The 16,951-nt window shown below is 34.8% G+C and overlaps 1 protein-coding gene across 1 annotated transcript; it reads right to left on the bottom strand.

Annotated features, from left to right (window-relative positions):
- Positions 1-15,295: 15,295 nt before the first annotated feature.
- LOC130810753 (uncharacterized) lies at positions 15,296-16,741 on the bottom strand. Its single transcript, XM_057676886.1, has one exon. The coding sequence runs from the start codon at positions 16,739-16,741 to the stop codon at positions 15,296-15,298; it is 1,446 nt and encodes a 481-aa protein (XP_057532869.1).
- Between the last annotated feature and the right edge of the window lie 210 nt (positions 16,742-16,951).

Genomic DNA, 16,951 nt, shown 5'->3' on the forward strand with positions numbered 1-16,951 from the left:
CTATCGTCAAATAACTTTCGATCAATTAATAAACTTTCTATCACTGAGTAACTTATCAGTGGATCTTTTCTCTACTTCCTGGCATAGTGATACGGCCAAGGGCGTTATCGGCCATCCGGTGCCCATGGCAAAGTAGGAGCTCATGTTCCCTCCAGCTGACCCTCTCGGGTCCTACCTTCGGGAAAAACTAACACACTAGGGTACTAAACCAGTGAAGAGGCCAACATATTAGGGTTTGCAAGGCCCGCATGGTAACACCTTGGTCAAGGGGCGGTATCGGCCATCCGGTGCCCAATGACAAAAGCATGCTTATACCCCCCTTACGGTGATCCCGTCGGATCTCACCTAGGGGACTATTAAATCAACCGGACATAATCCAGTTGAGTCACGCTAGCTAATCATAATGTAATACTTTATTCACTAGTACCTCACACCAGCACGCCAAAACCCACTGAGCCACTGAACTTCACCTATAAAGGAGTCATTCTAACTCCAAGTAAGGCATAATCCAATTCTTAAATAAATAAAGGGGTGGTCCCCGCCTCCTACTAACACTCATTCTTTATAACTATTTTAAGCGCAAGGATTTCATAGTCGATAGCTTTTCGTATAAAGTGTATTCACTAGTACCTCATAGTTTCAATACAATGCATATTATCACAATAAATAATGTCTTAAAGAAAATTGTATATAAGGGTTTTTTACTGCGTGTACGTACATGTAAGCGTCATTGCACGACCAAAAGTTACAAAATTCACCCAACTAAGCTTTTATTTTCCTCTTATGAACTGGAAACCTATACAAGTTAGGAATAAAACTAATAAATCTCGTTAACTACTTTGTCATACCAACTAAATACCAAAGTAACCACTATCACCTATTCAACATGAGTTTTTCGATTACTCTAGCACGTACACAACTCATTCAATACAAGTCTAAATCATTAACTCAACACAACATAAGTCTTTTCACCAATTTCAAAGTAAAAGCATATGTGAATTGTTCCTTTTTATCAACAAATTTTGAGTATATCGGTTCGTGTTACCCATAAATAACTAATCACAACTAAGCCTTACAATTTTAATATAACACTTATACAACAATAAGGCAATTTTAGAGTTATTGAATCGTGATATCATTTGTCACATTCTCAAAAGCTAGAAAGAATTATAATCAAAACACAACAAGTAACTTTAGCAACCATCGACGATAAGTTGACATTATGCTCTTGGCTGACTAACATTATGCATTATGACTCAATAACAACCTAATAAGAGTACTTGTAATTCACAACAATCAAGTCACAACAATTAGCAACTACTACTCCCAATTAACAACCAAAACCATTTCTATAATCAACTATAATAAAAATAATTACTAACTAAATATATCATAATCATAACTAACATAACTAAGACTTAAAACAAATTATGAAATTATCCAATTAATCATCGCACCACCAACATATAACATAAGAGTACACACCATTAAAATTTCATCCCTAAATTAAACCCTAATCAATTCATTGTTCAAAGATAACATCTTTAATATTACCCACAATAAGATTAAATAAAAATTGATACGCAATCAACACACAATCCATAATCTTGATAAATTTTAATTAAAAACAAGGAAATCAAAGTAGGGAAAGAAGAGATGCTTACAAGGGGGAATAAGAGATGATATGAAGGGGCAAGTTGTTGGTGTGGTGGTCATGAGTGTGTGTGATGGTGGAGGCTTCACAATTGGCCGTCACAGCTGCTGCTGGTGGTTGTTTAAGGTGCAGCTCAGCTGCTGTTGGTGGGGGGGGGGAGAACGCAGCCACTGCTGCTGCTGTGAGGAGGCGAACATAGTTTGTTGGTGGCTGCTGGTAGGGAGGCACTACCGTGGCTGCTAGTGGCTACGACGGAGGCGTGGCCTGGTGGTGCTAGGGCTGCTGCTGAACCGTGAGGGAAAGGGATATGAGAGAGAAGAGAAGAGAGGGAAGTGAGGCGTGTAAATTGAGTGAGGGAGGGAGTAATACCCACTTAAAACCCTAACTCATCCTATTTATTTTATTTATACACTTATTTATTTATTTGTTTACCTAGTTTCATCTTCTTGCGAGGCCTAACTAAGAAACTCACCTTCGTGTGCTCACACATTTTAATAAAATAATTATTTTGATTCGAACCTCTTTATTTAGAAATCTTAATTTTATTTAAATATAAATATATGTTAAAATATAAATTCTTATATGAAAGGATTTTATTAAAACTACTTCAAAATTAATTTAACATAATTATAAGATCCCCAAAAGTTATTAAAATATTAATTAATAACGTCAGAAAATCTCGGGGTGTTACAGATAACCCCCCTTAAAAGGAGTTTCGTTCCCGAACTAGAGTAATAAGAGTACAATTCATGAAAATTTGTATTTCTAATAACTCAAGAAGGTGTTTTAACTATTTTAAGCTCCAGAATTGACTCAAGGATCATGACTTTATTGACACTATTAAAAAAAGGATGCTCAATCTATCAGAATATTCATACATATCTCGTTTTGAGTATTTATAATCACCTAAATTGACTTAAACAACTAATCAAAAGCATGTAAATATCACACCAATTGATTCAAACAATCAATCAAAAGCATGCAGATATCACACAAATTGGTTCAAACAATCAATCAAAAGCATGTAAGTTTGTAATAGGTTGTTATCATAGATGCGAAAATGCGTGAAAGCGCAGGAGAAAATGCGTGTAAACACGCAAAATTCTATCGCATTCTACCCCCTTTAAAACTTAGTTACGACCCCGTAACTCACTAACCTCGAACATAAGCAGGGATAGTGTGTTTAGACCATGGAACTCTAATTATTTAATATCTCTAATCTCAGTACTACACACCTTAGTATCTAGGTCTCAATATGTTCTCTTAGTAAGACTACTTTCCTCAATGTTTACAAAAGTAAAGGATATAGCACATGTGGCTTATAAAAAGTGTATCACATGAGCTCGTAACAACATGAAATGTTCTGTTATCTAATGTAATTCTTCAAACAACTTTTCCACTTCTACGTGACCACCTAAGGTCGTACTTTGTGACAATCTTGTAATGTACGAAAGGTTTAACTATTATAACTTGAACAATAAATGGGGGTAAAATATCAAAACAACAAAGTCCTTAAAGTAAAGTGCACGAAGTTGCTCAATACTTAACTTCTATTAAATTTAGACACCCTACAGAACACCAACATATTTTACTAGCGGGTTTCTAAGGGGAAACTGAAACTGAGCAAACAACTCCTAATTTTGGATAATGCACATACCTGCTAGGAACAGAGCAAAAAACTGAGCGGTCGAAACGCAAGTGTAGACTATGCTGACAAATTTATCCGAAAATTTCAGAGCTATCATCATATCTTTAATAAAATCTCATTCCATCAGGTCACAGGCTTTACGAAGATCAATTTTGAGGAGGTAAATAGCTAGGAAATTCTTCCATTCATAGTGCTTCACAATATCTTGGAACAAGAGTATATTGTGAAGCATGCATCACCTTGCAACAAATGTTCCCTGCGAACTACAAATGATATCATTCAAAACTAATTTTAGCAAATTACATAATAATTTAGAGATACATTTGTATATAACATGGCAACAGGAAATAGGTATAAAGTCACCGGGTTTATTAGGGCGAACAGTTTTTGGAATCAGCGTGATTGCAGTTACGTTTCATGCTTTAAGGAGTACACCTGTATCAAAAAAGTGTTGAATTCCCTCCACAATGTCATTCCCAACAAGCTCTCACGTCGCTTTATAGAAACTGTTGTTGTAGCCATCGAGGCAATAAGTGAAGTGAACTGGAGGTTAAGGAGTTGAGTATGGTGAGCATTCAAGGAGGGACCTTCATTTATAACATCTATTTTGACCCTCTGCCTATTGCCAAGCTTTCCACCCAGGATGCCTTTGGAGTACTGAATGTATGCATGCTGAATTTTGCATTGATCAGTAGTTCTGATGCCTTCTATATGGAGAGTCCGGATGGTATCGACATTTCTTCTCTGTTTGATGTTGTTATAAAAGCGTTTGGTATTATCATCGCCAAACTTAAGCCAATTCAACTTGGCTTTTTGGTTGTTGTACAAAGCAAATTCGTTTTTAATTTTTCTTAGTTTTCCTGAAACCATATGTTCTTGATCTGCTAACTGAGGATTTATAGGATCACAGTGCAGGTAATTTTGGATATCGTTGAAATGAGACTCTACTTGTCTGACATTATCCTCAATGTGAGTACTCATGTACTTATTCTTCAAAACTTTTTCCAGCATCTACATTTTTGTTAGAATCTGGTAGTTCGGTAATTCGTTCACCTTTACTTTCCACACAGCATTAACTGTTTCCAGAAAGTCTACTTCTTCCCCCAGTGATTATAGATTTTGAAAGGTTTTTGTGCATTAATAGGATTTAAGAAACAAACGAGCATTGGGGTGTGATCAGACTCCCCTTCCGGGTGATAAGCAACCTCCATATTCAGAAAAGTATCCTCCTAGTGTTGATTCCCTATATATCTATCAATCTTGCTCCTAACCCAAGATGACCCTGCATGCTTATTGTTTCATGTGAAGAATCTATCGTTGCTTTTAAGGTCATAGAGTCCACAAGATTCCATACAATATCTCAACAGTATGGTTTCATTAAGCCTTGGGGGCCACCAATTCTTTCATTTAGGTTTCCAATGCAATTGAAATCTCCAAGGACAATCCAAGGCATGTCAATCCTCTGGCTCATATCTTCAAGATGGTTGAGTAGTTCCAATATTATTTGTTTATTTGTTGCACCATAAACAAAAGTACACATGAAGTTTCCACCAACAGAAGGAAAGACCTCGAGATGAATGTATGGCTATGATATCTCTTGATGTCGACCTTCATATCCTTACTTTTCCAACCTACAATTATTCTACCCCCTTTATGCCAGTCAAGGTTATGGGTAAAACACAATCCAAGACAAATGTTTTGGTAAAGACGACCTAGATTGTTCCTCTTTACCTTGGTTTCTAGAAGACCAAAAGGCTTATGTTATGGCTGGAAATGAACCTTGCCACTTCATCTTGTTTCTTTGCCTTATTTAGTCCTCTTATATTCTAAGCTAGGATGTTATTCATTTGGAGGGTCATTGGGGTTGGTCCCCTCCATCCTCTCCCCCTCTTCTTCATTCACCATTGTTGTTGTATGCTCCCTAGCATTATACTTTACCATTTGTTGTACGACTGCATTTTCTTCCATATCTTGCAAAAGTTTAAAAAAATTACTAATATTGATGGGTCTTGAGTACGCTCTGGTTTGCCCTGTTATTATACTCATTTTTTCCTATTATCCTGTCAAGTGTCACTACTATTAGGAGGTTCCTCACATGTTCCCATTTCCTGCTCACCAACAAATGTGTCACTCTTGTGTTGCTAGTTGTCATTATTTGGCTTAGGCAAAGTTGTATTTTGCTTCACCTATTTAGTTTTGACTGGTCTATGGCCATCCTTATCCTCATCCACATTAAGGTTCTTTTAATGTGTGGCTTTTGGCATTCCAGTCCTACATTTTGCATTTGTGTGCCCAAATTGATTGCATTTAGAGCACCACGGGGGAACCCACTCATACTCGACATGCTGAGATACAAGTTCCTCATATTCATTCGTGTAGAAAAATTCCTCTTGGAAGCCCTTATTGATGTCCATTTCTACCAACACTCTAGAATACCACATTCAATCTATGTTTAGCGCAGCTGTATTGATCTTAATCACGTTACCAAGGTATCCCACAATTATTCGAAGTATTTTTTCACCCTAAAATCTCACATTGAGCTTAACTAATTTGACATATGGGCATTGTTGTAAGACTGTTTTTTTTTTCATAGGACATATTAGCATTCCATGGTTTGATAATGAATGGTTTTTATCGAACAATATTCCATTCATACTCAAGCTTGTTCTTAAGCTTCTTGCAATTGAACCTCACTAAGAAAACACCTTTGTTAACCATGTCAATCTTATCAATATTCAAGTCTTTACATATCCTGGTTATTATTATTATTATTATTATTGTTGTTGTTGTTGTTGTTATTTTATTTTTTTTGAAAATTGAAGTTTTCATATAAACAAAATCCAAAAGTACAAAATGTACCAAGGAAAGAGAACCAAACCTCTTATTTCTCATCAGTATGTAAGTAAAGCCCACCTTCTAAGAAGGGTTGCAACATCCACCCTTCAAGTGCATAAGAGAAGAGAGGAAAGCAAAATCATACAATATCTCAGAGCAAAAGCTATACATGTAACTAAGAGATATAATTACCATACATCTTTATTATCAAACAAAATCTTAAGCCATGGATCATCAGAATGAAGTCCTTTAACTGGGATAGCCCCAAAATCTTCATTTGATGTCCTGCTTGACTCTCTTAATCACAGTATTCACAGTGGGGACACAAAGATTTCATACTAATGAGCAGTCCCGATGATGTAGGCTACATATAGATGCAATGGTAATCTTACTCTTGGCAACTATGCATTTCCATTTCTTGCAAGAAATTTTTTCAATAGTGTCATCATAAGAATTAAACCCTAGCCAACTCATAATATCCTTTAGGCATTGGATACCTAAGTCACATCTAAAGAAGAGATGATATATTGTCTCAATTTCCTTTCCAAACATTGGACATATTGGGTCAGAAGTAAGACCACTATCTTCTTTATGGACCAGCTAGATGTAGTAGAGGCATTAAAGACTTCCCAATTACCTCCTTTCATATAAACACCATGAACCCACTTAACCCACAACGAATCATGCATAGAGAAAATATGCCATGCCAGTTTCCCAATTGCTGCCAAGATTCAAGTTTCCAAATTTCGGATACCTAACCCCCACCCTCATGTTTCGGTTTACAAACTCTATCCCAGTTAATATCACTAGGGGCCTAGCTCTCCAAATGACCATGTCATAAGAAAGATCTGCAAACTGAATTAACTTGTTTGATGACTTTTTTAGGCATAATAAACAGCTGACACCAAAAGTTTGTAACATTCATCAACACAGAATTATTATTATTATTATTATTATTATTATTATTATTATTATTATTATTATTATTATTATCTAAGACCAATTGGTAAAATATTTTTAATGGAAACAAATGTCAAAGGAACCAACTCAACCAAAAACTTAAGTTGATGGTTGAAGCCACATGATATGTCAAATACTTTAACATGCCTCCTCACTCGAGAGCCCTTTGGGGCTAGAAGTGTGGATGCAGCACAATTACACCTCATACCTGGCGTTAAATATTTCACTTTGAATGAGTGGTGGTCGAGATTTGAACTCGTGACCTCTTGTCATCCTAGCTTATGATACCATGTCAAAAAACTAAATCAACCAAAAGTTTAAACTGATAATTAAAGCTCCAGAAAATGTTTTTACTCTAATAATAATACAACGTTCGTTTCTAGATAACAACATGACATACATTAAAAAATTTATGAAGTAGTATTATAACAAACTAACAAACATTAAAAAAAAAAGAAAGAAAATAAGTACATGGGACTTGTGAGTACTAAAATCCTCTAATGTTTTTGTTCTAATTCTCATGGACTTGCTACTTATTTTTTCAATTCAATTTACATGTTTTAGTTTAATTTCTTTAATTTTCATTAACTATAACTTTGATTAACTCGAGTCCAGTCTAACATTACTTTCGCAGCCTTTTTGGTTAGTGGTATTAAATGGTGGTAATGGGAATGATTTATAGTATAAAATTTTATCACAAGTTTTATACCCATGGTAATGAAACTTTGATCACAAAAAAAAATTTTTTGTTTACAAAATTCCATTACCACCTAATTGTAACACCCTCAGAATAGATCGGACTTTTGAAAACACCTTTAATGAAAAACATGAGCCAAAACCTATTCATGGGAGTGTTACCGCCACATCTATTTCTAATAAAATAAATGTAAGGCTTAACGACTAAGAAATAACTTAATAATTTTAAATCCAATAAAGGGTCTTACAACATAAGAAAAGAATGAAACGTAATTTGTGTCCATATAAAATTTAAACAACCTAAGGTAAAATTTAAATTGAAATATGACTCTAGTAAAAGCTATATTTCTAAGTGATCTTCACTCCGCGATTCCCATGCAATCAATAACCTGTAACATAAGAATGCAAGAAAAACAAGGGAAAAACTCCCAAAATCAGAAAAATTGAGTAATTCCAACTCCATCCCGTAAGACGATTAAGTTTGAAAATGATTTAAGAAAATACAATATAATCAAATTGGAAATAATTTTAGAAAATAACATATAGCTGAGTTTAATAGAAAACAATTTGAGAAAATAATATATATAATATCACATAAAACAATTTATTAATTTGATAATTAATAATGACAAACACATAATCAATTTTAAATTTGAGGGAACGAGAACGCCAGTATGCCTTACCCCTATACCTACTTCAACAAGTGGTCATCACCCCAAAGAATTCAAGGCCAGCAGAGTAGTCTCAGGGAACCCTAGTGTGCACACCCCTTCTACTTGGATCACAACAAATAGAAGGAAGACCAAACATCGTATCAAGTATCAGAAATAATTATACATGTCGGCAGCTATACTAACCAAACAGGGCAACCTGTTCATCACCCTTATACTTGGATCACAACAAATATAAGAGCTTCGTTTCCCTCATGTTACACTTTACGTGATTTAATATATTTTAATAATTAGTCGCGAGCACACAAACATTCATTATACAATTTATTTTATGATCATAAATTTTCCCAATAAATATATATCTCAGGAATATCCAACTGAAATCTCATTTTTCAAATCACCATTCTAACATCAATTGGTGGCAATAGGAATTAATATCATAAATATTTCTCTTCCAAATAAATTGTATCAAATTTCGATATTAAAATAATAATATAAATTCTATCGAAATAATGATTATAAGTTCAAGTTTGATAAAAAAAATAATAGTAATTATAATTTGAGAATATATAAAACATAACATCATATAAAATAATGTCATATAAAATCATGCATTCTATTTAAACACATTAATTATCACTTAGCACATAATACTAACGGGATAGTCCTAATTAGATGGACATTGAGAATTACCTTGTCACGCGATCCTAGACAACGTACGCTCTTAATAATCACTGTCTACGAATCCGCTGTCTACACGAGAAAATAATATATCTCAATTTAATACCCCGATCAACCCATTCAAAAATAATATAAAAGACTCCTTTTTATTTTATATACTTTATTTTAAAAAAGAATAAATTTAAACATGTAACTTAAAATTGTAAGAGTAGTATAAAAGAGCAAGGTTTTAAATAACATAGTTAACTCATTTTATTATAAGATTTAAAATTGTAAGGGTTAAAATAATAATAATAATAATTATTATTATTATTATTATTATTATTATATATAAAAAAAAAGAGAAGTGGGTGAGTTTCCAGGAACCCACGAAAAGAAAGAAGAAAGCGAAGGAGGAGAGAGAAGGAGAATGGGAGAAGGAAGAAGGAGAAGGTGTCGGCCGGCGGTGGCTGACGTCGCACGCCGGTGGTATCCCGGTGACCGTCGTATCGCCGGAAAAGCTAAGGTCAGAATTATTTTTTTTTTCAAATGCAAAATGTGTAATTTGGATTGAAATTGGTAGAACAATATTATAAAGAGATGAAATTTCATACCTTTAATATCAAAATCTTGCGTTTTCTTGACTGAATTTTAAGCAAATGGGAGATGGAGGAAGTAATTTGTAGGAGAAGAAGGAAGTGTGAGTAATAATGTGAATGAAATTAAGGGTAATTGGTTTAATTTACAAGCGGTAAGTGAGGTAAGTTATAAGGTTTAGAGAGAGGATTGAGAAGTTATTGTTGATGGGGAGTTATGTTTTCTTTTTTTTAATTTTTATTTTTTTATTTTTCTGAAATTTATTTATTTATTATTATATTTATATATATGTGTGTGTGTGTGCGTGTGTGTGTGTGTGTGTGTGTGTATATATATATATATATATATATATATATATATATATGTATGTGTGTGTGTGTGTGTGTGTGTATATATATATAGATAGATAGATAGATAGATAGATAGATAGATCGATAGATAGAGAGAGAGAGAAAGAGAGAGAGAGAGAGGGGTTCAATGAGAAGGGTAAGAAGCACAGTACGCCCTTGATTTAGAAAAATAAAAAAATATATGGTCACGATTGAGTCAAAAACACATAATTGTAAAAGTCACTATGTTACACAGAAAAGATAGTATGACAAATATTTGTAAAATTTTCTTAATTTATAACATAATATCCTTTGTTCTATATATAGTGAAAAAATAAAAATCTTTCTCGGCTTTCTGATTTTAAAATGCTTCTTATTTAATATATATATATATATATATAAATATATATATATATATATATACATATATATATATATATATATATATATATATATATATATATATATTTATATATATATATATATATATATATATATATATATATATATATATATATATATATATTTATATATATATATATACACACAACTATAAAATTTTAGTTTTTCCTGATTCGCAGTATGCCGAGGCTTTACCCCTATAACTACTTCAACAAGTGGTCATCACCCCAAATAATTCAAGGCCAGCAGAGTAGTCTCAGGAAACTCTTGTGTGCACACCACTTCTACTTGGATCACAACAAATAGAAGGAAGACCAAACATCGTATCAAGTATCAGAAATAATTATACCTGTTGGCAGCTATACTAACCAAACAGGGCATCCTGTTCATCACCCTTATACTTGGATTACAACAAATATAAGAGCTTCGTTTCCCTGATGTTACACTTTACGTGATTTAATATATTTTAATAATTAGTCGCGAGCACACAAACATTCATTATACAATTTATTTTATGATCATAAATTTTCCCAATAAATATATATTTCAGGAATATCCAACTGAAATCTCATTTTTCAAATTACCATTCTAACATCAATTGGTGGCAATAGGAATTAATATCATAAATATTTCTCTTCCAAGTAAAGTGTATCAAATTTCGATATTAAAATAATAATATAAATTCTATCGAAATAATAATTATAAGTTCAAGTTTGATAAAAAAAAATAAAAGTAATTATAATTTGAGAATATATAAAACATAAAATCATATAAAATAATGTCATATAAAATCATGCATTCTATTTAAAGACATTAATTATCACTTAGCACATAATACTAACGAGATAGTCCTAATTAGATAGACATTGAGAAATACCTTGTCACGCGATCCTAGACAACGTACGCTTCTAATAATCTCTGTCTTCGAATCCGCTGTCTACACGAGAAATTAATATATTTCAATTTAATACCCTGATCAACCCATTCAAAAATAATTTAAAAGACTCCTTTTTATTATATATACTTTATTTAAAAAAAAAAGAATAAATTTAAACATGTAATTTATAATTGTAAGAGTAGTATAAAAGAGCGAGGTTTTAAATAACATAGTTAACTCATTTTATTATAAGATTTAAAATTGTAAGGGTTAAAAAATAATAATAATAATAATAATAATAATCATAATAATCATAATTATTATATATAAAAAAAAGAGAAGTGGGTGAGTTTCCAGGAACCCACGAAAAGAAAGAAGAAAGGGAAGGAGGAGAGAGAAGGAGAAAGGGAGAAGGAAGAAGGAGTAGGTGTCGGCCGGCGATGGCTCCGGTGGCTGCCGTCGCACGCCGGTGGTATACTGGTGACCGTCGTATCGCCGGAAAAGCTAAGGTCAGAATTAATTTTTTTTTCAAGTGCAAAATGTGTAATTTGGATTGAAATTGGTAGAACAATATTATAAAGAGATGAAATTTCATACCTTTAATATCAAAATCTTGCGTTTTCTTGACTGAATTTTAAGCAAATGGCAGATGGAGGAAGTAATTTGTAGGAGAAGAAGGAAGTGTGAGTAATAATGTGAATGAAATTAAGGGTAATTGTTTTAATTTATAAGAGGTAAGTGAGGTTAGTTATAAGGTTTAGAGGGAGTAGTGGGAAGTTTTTGTTAATGGGGAGTTATGTTTTATTCTTTTTTTTTATTTTTATTTTTTTATTTTTCTGAAATTTATTTATTTGTTATTGTTATTATTATTATTATTTAAAGAAAAACGTTTGTTACATACACTCCCCCTTAAAACAAAAGTTTGACCTCGAACTTAAAGTTAACTACTGAAGTTTTAAAAGAATATTGAACGGTTTGATAGACTCGCATCACCCCCCCTATTTAAAAAGTTTCGTCCTCGAAACTCAACGTACCTGTTCGAAAAGTTCACGGTATCGCCTTCTCATGTCAACTTCGGTTTCCCATGTAGCTTCTTCGGTTTGCTGGTTCGTCCATAATATCTTGACCAACTTAATTTCCTTGTTCCGGGTACATCTTGTTTTGGTATCAAGGATTTTTATTGGTTTTTCTTCAAAGGTAAGGGTTTCATCAAGTTCAATGGTTTCAGGTTGTATGATATGGGAAGGGTCATGGACATATTTTCGGAGTTGGGATACATGGAAAACATTGTGGACTTTAGCTAGGTTCATAGGTAGGGCTAATCTATAGGCTACTTCCCCAATTCGTTCCAATATTTCATAAGGACCTATAAAACGAGGAATCAATTTACCCTTCTTACCAAATCTCATGACACCCTTGGTTGGTGACACTTTGAGCAAAACTTGTTCACCTACTTCAAACTCTAATGCCCTCCTCTTTTTGTCTACATACGACTTCTGATGATCTTGCGCTTCTCTCATGCATTCTTGGATCATTCTTACCTTCTTTGTAGTCTCCTCAATCATGTCTGGTCCTAATCCCAACGACTCTTTAACATCGTTCCAACATATAGGACTCCAACACTTTCTCCCATATAGGGCTTCGTAAGGTGCCATTCCTATGCTAGAATGAAAACTATTATTGTAAGAAAACTCTACATACATCAAATTATCCTCCCAAGATCCACCAAAATCCATAACACATGCTCTTAACAAATCCTCAAGAGTCTGAATCGTTCTCTCTGTTTGACCATCTGTTGCTGGATGAAATGCAGTACTGAACTTTAGTATCGTGCCTACTGCTTCTTGTAGCATCTTCCAAAATTTGGACAGAAATCTCGAATCTCTATCCGATACAATTTCCTTAGGCACACCATGCAATCTCACTACCTCTTGAAAATACGCGTCTGCCATTTGTTGCATTGTCCAAGTATTCTTCATAGCTATAAACCTTGCTGTTTTTGTTAATTGATCCACTATCACCCATATGGCATTCTTCCCTGTTTTTGACTTTGGCAATCCTACTACAAAGTCCATTGAAATCGACTCCCATTTCCATCCAGGTACTTCTAATGGTTGCAATTTCCCCCCGGCTTCATATGTTGAATTTTCACCTTCTGACATGTTAGACACTTCGCCACAAAGCCTGCAACTTCACGCTTCATGTTGGGCCACCAAAAGTTCTTCTTAAGATCCTTGTACATCTTATCACAACCAGGATGTATTGAGTATGGCAAATTATGGGCTTCAGTCATAATCTTAGTCTTAAGTTCCTCGTCATGCGGTATGCACCATGTTCTTTTATACTTCATTACGCCATTTTCATCACTTTCGAACTCGGGTGCTTGACCATCCTCCTTCAACTTCTTCAATTTAGTTAACCAGTTATCCGTAACTTGCTTCACTCTAATTTCCTCAAAAATATCGGATTCAATCGTCATTCCCTTCAATTGAGTACCCACATATCCATATTCTACCACTTCTAAGTTCATCCTACGAATCTCTTCACACAACTCATCTGCTAAAATTAATGCATTCATTGTATGACTTGACTTCTTACTCAGAGCATCAGCTACTTTGTTTGCCTTTCCTTCACAATACTTCAAATCCAGATCATAATCCTTAATGAGTTCTAACCATCGTCTTTGTCTCATATTCAACTCCTTTTGAGTGTATAAGAACCTCAAACTCTTGTGATCAGTATAAATCTTGCACTTTACTCCAAATAAATAATGTCTCCAAATTTTCAATGCAAAGACTACAGCTCCCAATTCTAAGTCATGTGTGGGGTAATTCTTCTCATGCGGCTTAAGTTGTCGTGAAGCATATGCTACTACTTTCCCATCTTACATCAACACACAACCTAGTCCATTCTTAGATGCGTCTGTATAAACCTCATATTCTCCACTTTCATTCGGTAAGGTCCGCACAGGTGCAGAGGTAAGCCTTGATTTCAACTCTTGGAATGCCGCTTCACACTTCTCTTCCCATTGAAACTTAGGGGTCTTCTTCATCAAATTAGTAATAGGTTGAGCGACTCTCGAGAAATTTTTCACAAATCTCCTATAGTATCAGGCAAGACCTAAGAAACTTCTCGCTTCTGTCACATTAGTGGGTGTAGGCCAGTTCATTACTGCTTGAACCTTTGAGAGATGCACCATTATTCCATCTTTTGTAATTACATGCCCCAAAAATGCTACCTTTTCTAACCAGAATTCACATTTTGAAAACTTGGCATACAACTTATTCTCTCTTAAAATCTCTAAAACTTTCCTCAAATGAGCCTCATGCTCTTCTCGATTCATAGAGTATACTGAAATATCATCAATAAAAACAAATACAAACTTATCCAAATAAGGCTGAAAAGTCCTATTCATAAGGTCCATAAAGACAGCAGGCGCGTTAGTGAGTCCAAAGGGCATGACTGTGAACTCATAATGGCCATACCTCGTTCGAAAAGCTGTTTTGGCTATATCCTCTTCTGCAATTAGTAATTGATGATAAACTGATCTCAAATCAATCTTTGAAAATACTCCTGCACCCCTAAGTTGATCGAATAGATCCTCAATTCTAGGAAGTGGATACTTATTCTTCACCGTCACACTATTTAAATCCCTATAATCAATACATAGTCTCAATGTTCCGTCTTTCTTCCTAACAAATAATATTGGGGCTCCCCAAGGTGATACACTTGGTCTTATATATCCTTTATCCAACAAGTCCTCAAGTTGTACCTTCAACTCTTGCAACTCGGCAAGTGCCATCCTATAAGGTGCCTTTGCAATGGGTCCTGTTTCCGGAACTAAGTCAATCTTAAAGTCCAACTCTCTCACGGGTGGCATCTCTGGAATCTCATCTGGGAACACATCAACAAACTCCTTAACTACAGGTATCTCTCCAAACTCGTCCTCTTTCATGCTCGTGTCCTTTACATTGCACAAATATACGGGTAGCCTTTCCTAAGATGGGTCTGGAGATTTAAGGCGGAGATAAGCTTGGTCTTTGGTGGCTCGGAAGTAGTTTCTTGGTAGGTTAGTTTATTTTCCTTAGGGCCTCTAAAGGTAATTCTCTGTTTAGCACAATTGATTTTTGCCTGATACTTCCTTAACCAATCCATTCCCAAAACCAAATCGAAGTCTTTTAAATTAAACTCGATAAGGTTCACGGGTAGTTCGGTTTCAGAGATGACAATAGACATACCGAAGTAAAGGTTCTTACTGAGAAAGGTTTCACCTGAGGGTGTGGTTACCTTAGCTTGACATGAGGAAGAAGGTTTAAGGGAATGTTTTTCGATAAAAGATTTAGATAAAAAGGAATGTGAAGCTCCAGAATCAAAGAGTACAAAAGCAGGTTTAGAGTTTACAAGGAAAGTACCCGTTACAATGTTGGCGTCCGACTCAACTTCACTCTTGCTCGTAACGTGGAGTCTCCCATTGAAAGTGCGTCCTTCATTTCCATTGTTTCCATTGTTGTTCTGATTGTTGTTGGCGTTGTTCTTGTCATTTGCTGAACCATTTCCTGCTTGAGTATTGTTCGAGCGGTTGTTGTTGAAGTTATGGTTCCTAGGTCCTCCTCCATTGTTATTATAGCCCTTGTTGTGTCCATTCTGCTCTGTTTGGTTTCCTTCTTGCCTCTTGGGACAATAATTAGCCTTATGTCCAGCTTCACCACAAGCATAACATTTAATTGGTTCGCCTTGACACGTATAGCCCGAATGACTCTTCTCACATTTCTTGCAAACCCAAGCCCTCTGGTTGCCATTCCTTTGCTGGTTTTCATTCTGCCTAGGATTTCGGTAATTCCTATCGTTATGTCCTCCTCCGTGGTGATTGTTCCTAACATTACCCCCATTGTTACCAAAACAAGGTCTTTTATCATTACTTTGACTATCAGCATTACTTTGGTCTTTCCTCTTGTTCCTTCCCAACACATCTTCTTCTCTTTGTAAGATCCTCTCCATGTTACAAGCCTTAGAATAAGCCTCTGCAAGGGTAGATGAGGTACTTCCTCCTAACCTAGTTTGTATCCTGAAAGCTAAACCATCCTCAAATTTTTGTGCCTTAGAAACTTCATCAGGGACCATGTTAGGGCAAAACTTAGCATACTCATTAAAATTTTGGCCATATTCCTTGACACTCATAAACTTCCCTTGGTTCAACCTATTGAATTCACTGTATTTTTGTCTCCTAATATGTTCAGGGAAGAATCGACCTCTAATAGCAACCTTAAAAGAATCCCAGTCAATGTTTGGTTGGTTACTAATGGTTTGTCCCTCAGTTTCCCACCATGTGTCAGCTTCCTCACGTAGGTAAAACGTAGCTTGATTAACCTTTTGGGCCTCAGGTGTTCCATTTGCAGTAAAGATTTTCTCCATGTCACGTAACCAATTCTCTAATAGCATAGGGTCCTCTTTTCCAACAAAGGTAGGGGTTTTAAAGTGGCAATCTTCTTAGCCATGACAGCTTAGGGGTCATCATGTCCATTGTTCATATTGTTAGCTTGGTTTTGCACTAATAGTCCTACGTTTTGAGACAACTGCTCAAATACCCTCACTCTAGCTGCTAATTGTTCAGGTGTTTCGGCC

This window comes from Amaranthus tricolor, chromosome 4 (assembly GCF_026212465.1).
Source record: "Amaranthus tricolor cultivar Red isolate AtriRed21 chromosome 4, ASM2621246v1, whole genome shotgun sequence".
Taxonomy (NCBI): Eukaryota; Viridiplantae; Streptophyta; class Magnoliopsida; order Caryophyllales; family Amaranthaceae; genus Amaranthus; species Amaranthus tricolor.

Excerpts from the sequence above, each read along its gene's own strand:
- LOC130810753 (XM_057676886.1), bottom strand. The coding sequence starts at position 16,741 with ATGGAGAAAATCTTTACTGCAAATGGAACACCTGAGGCCCAAAAGGTT.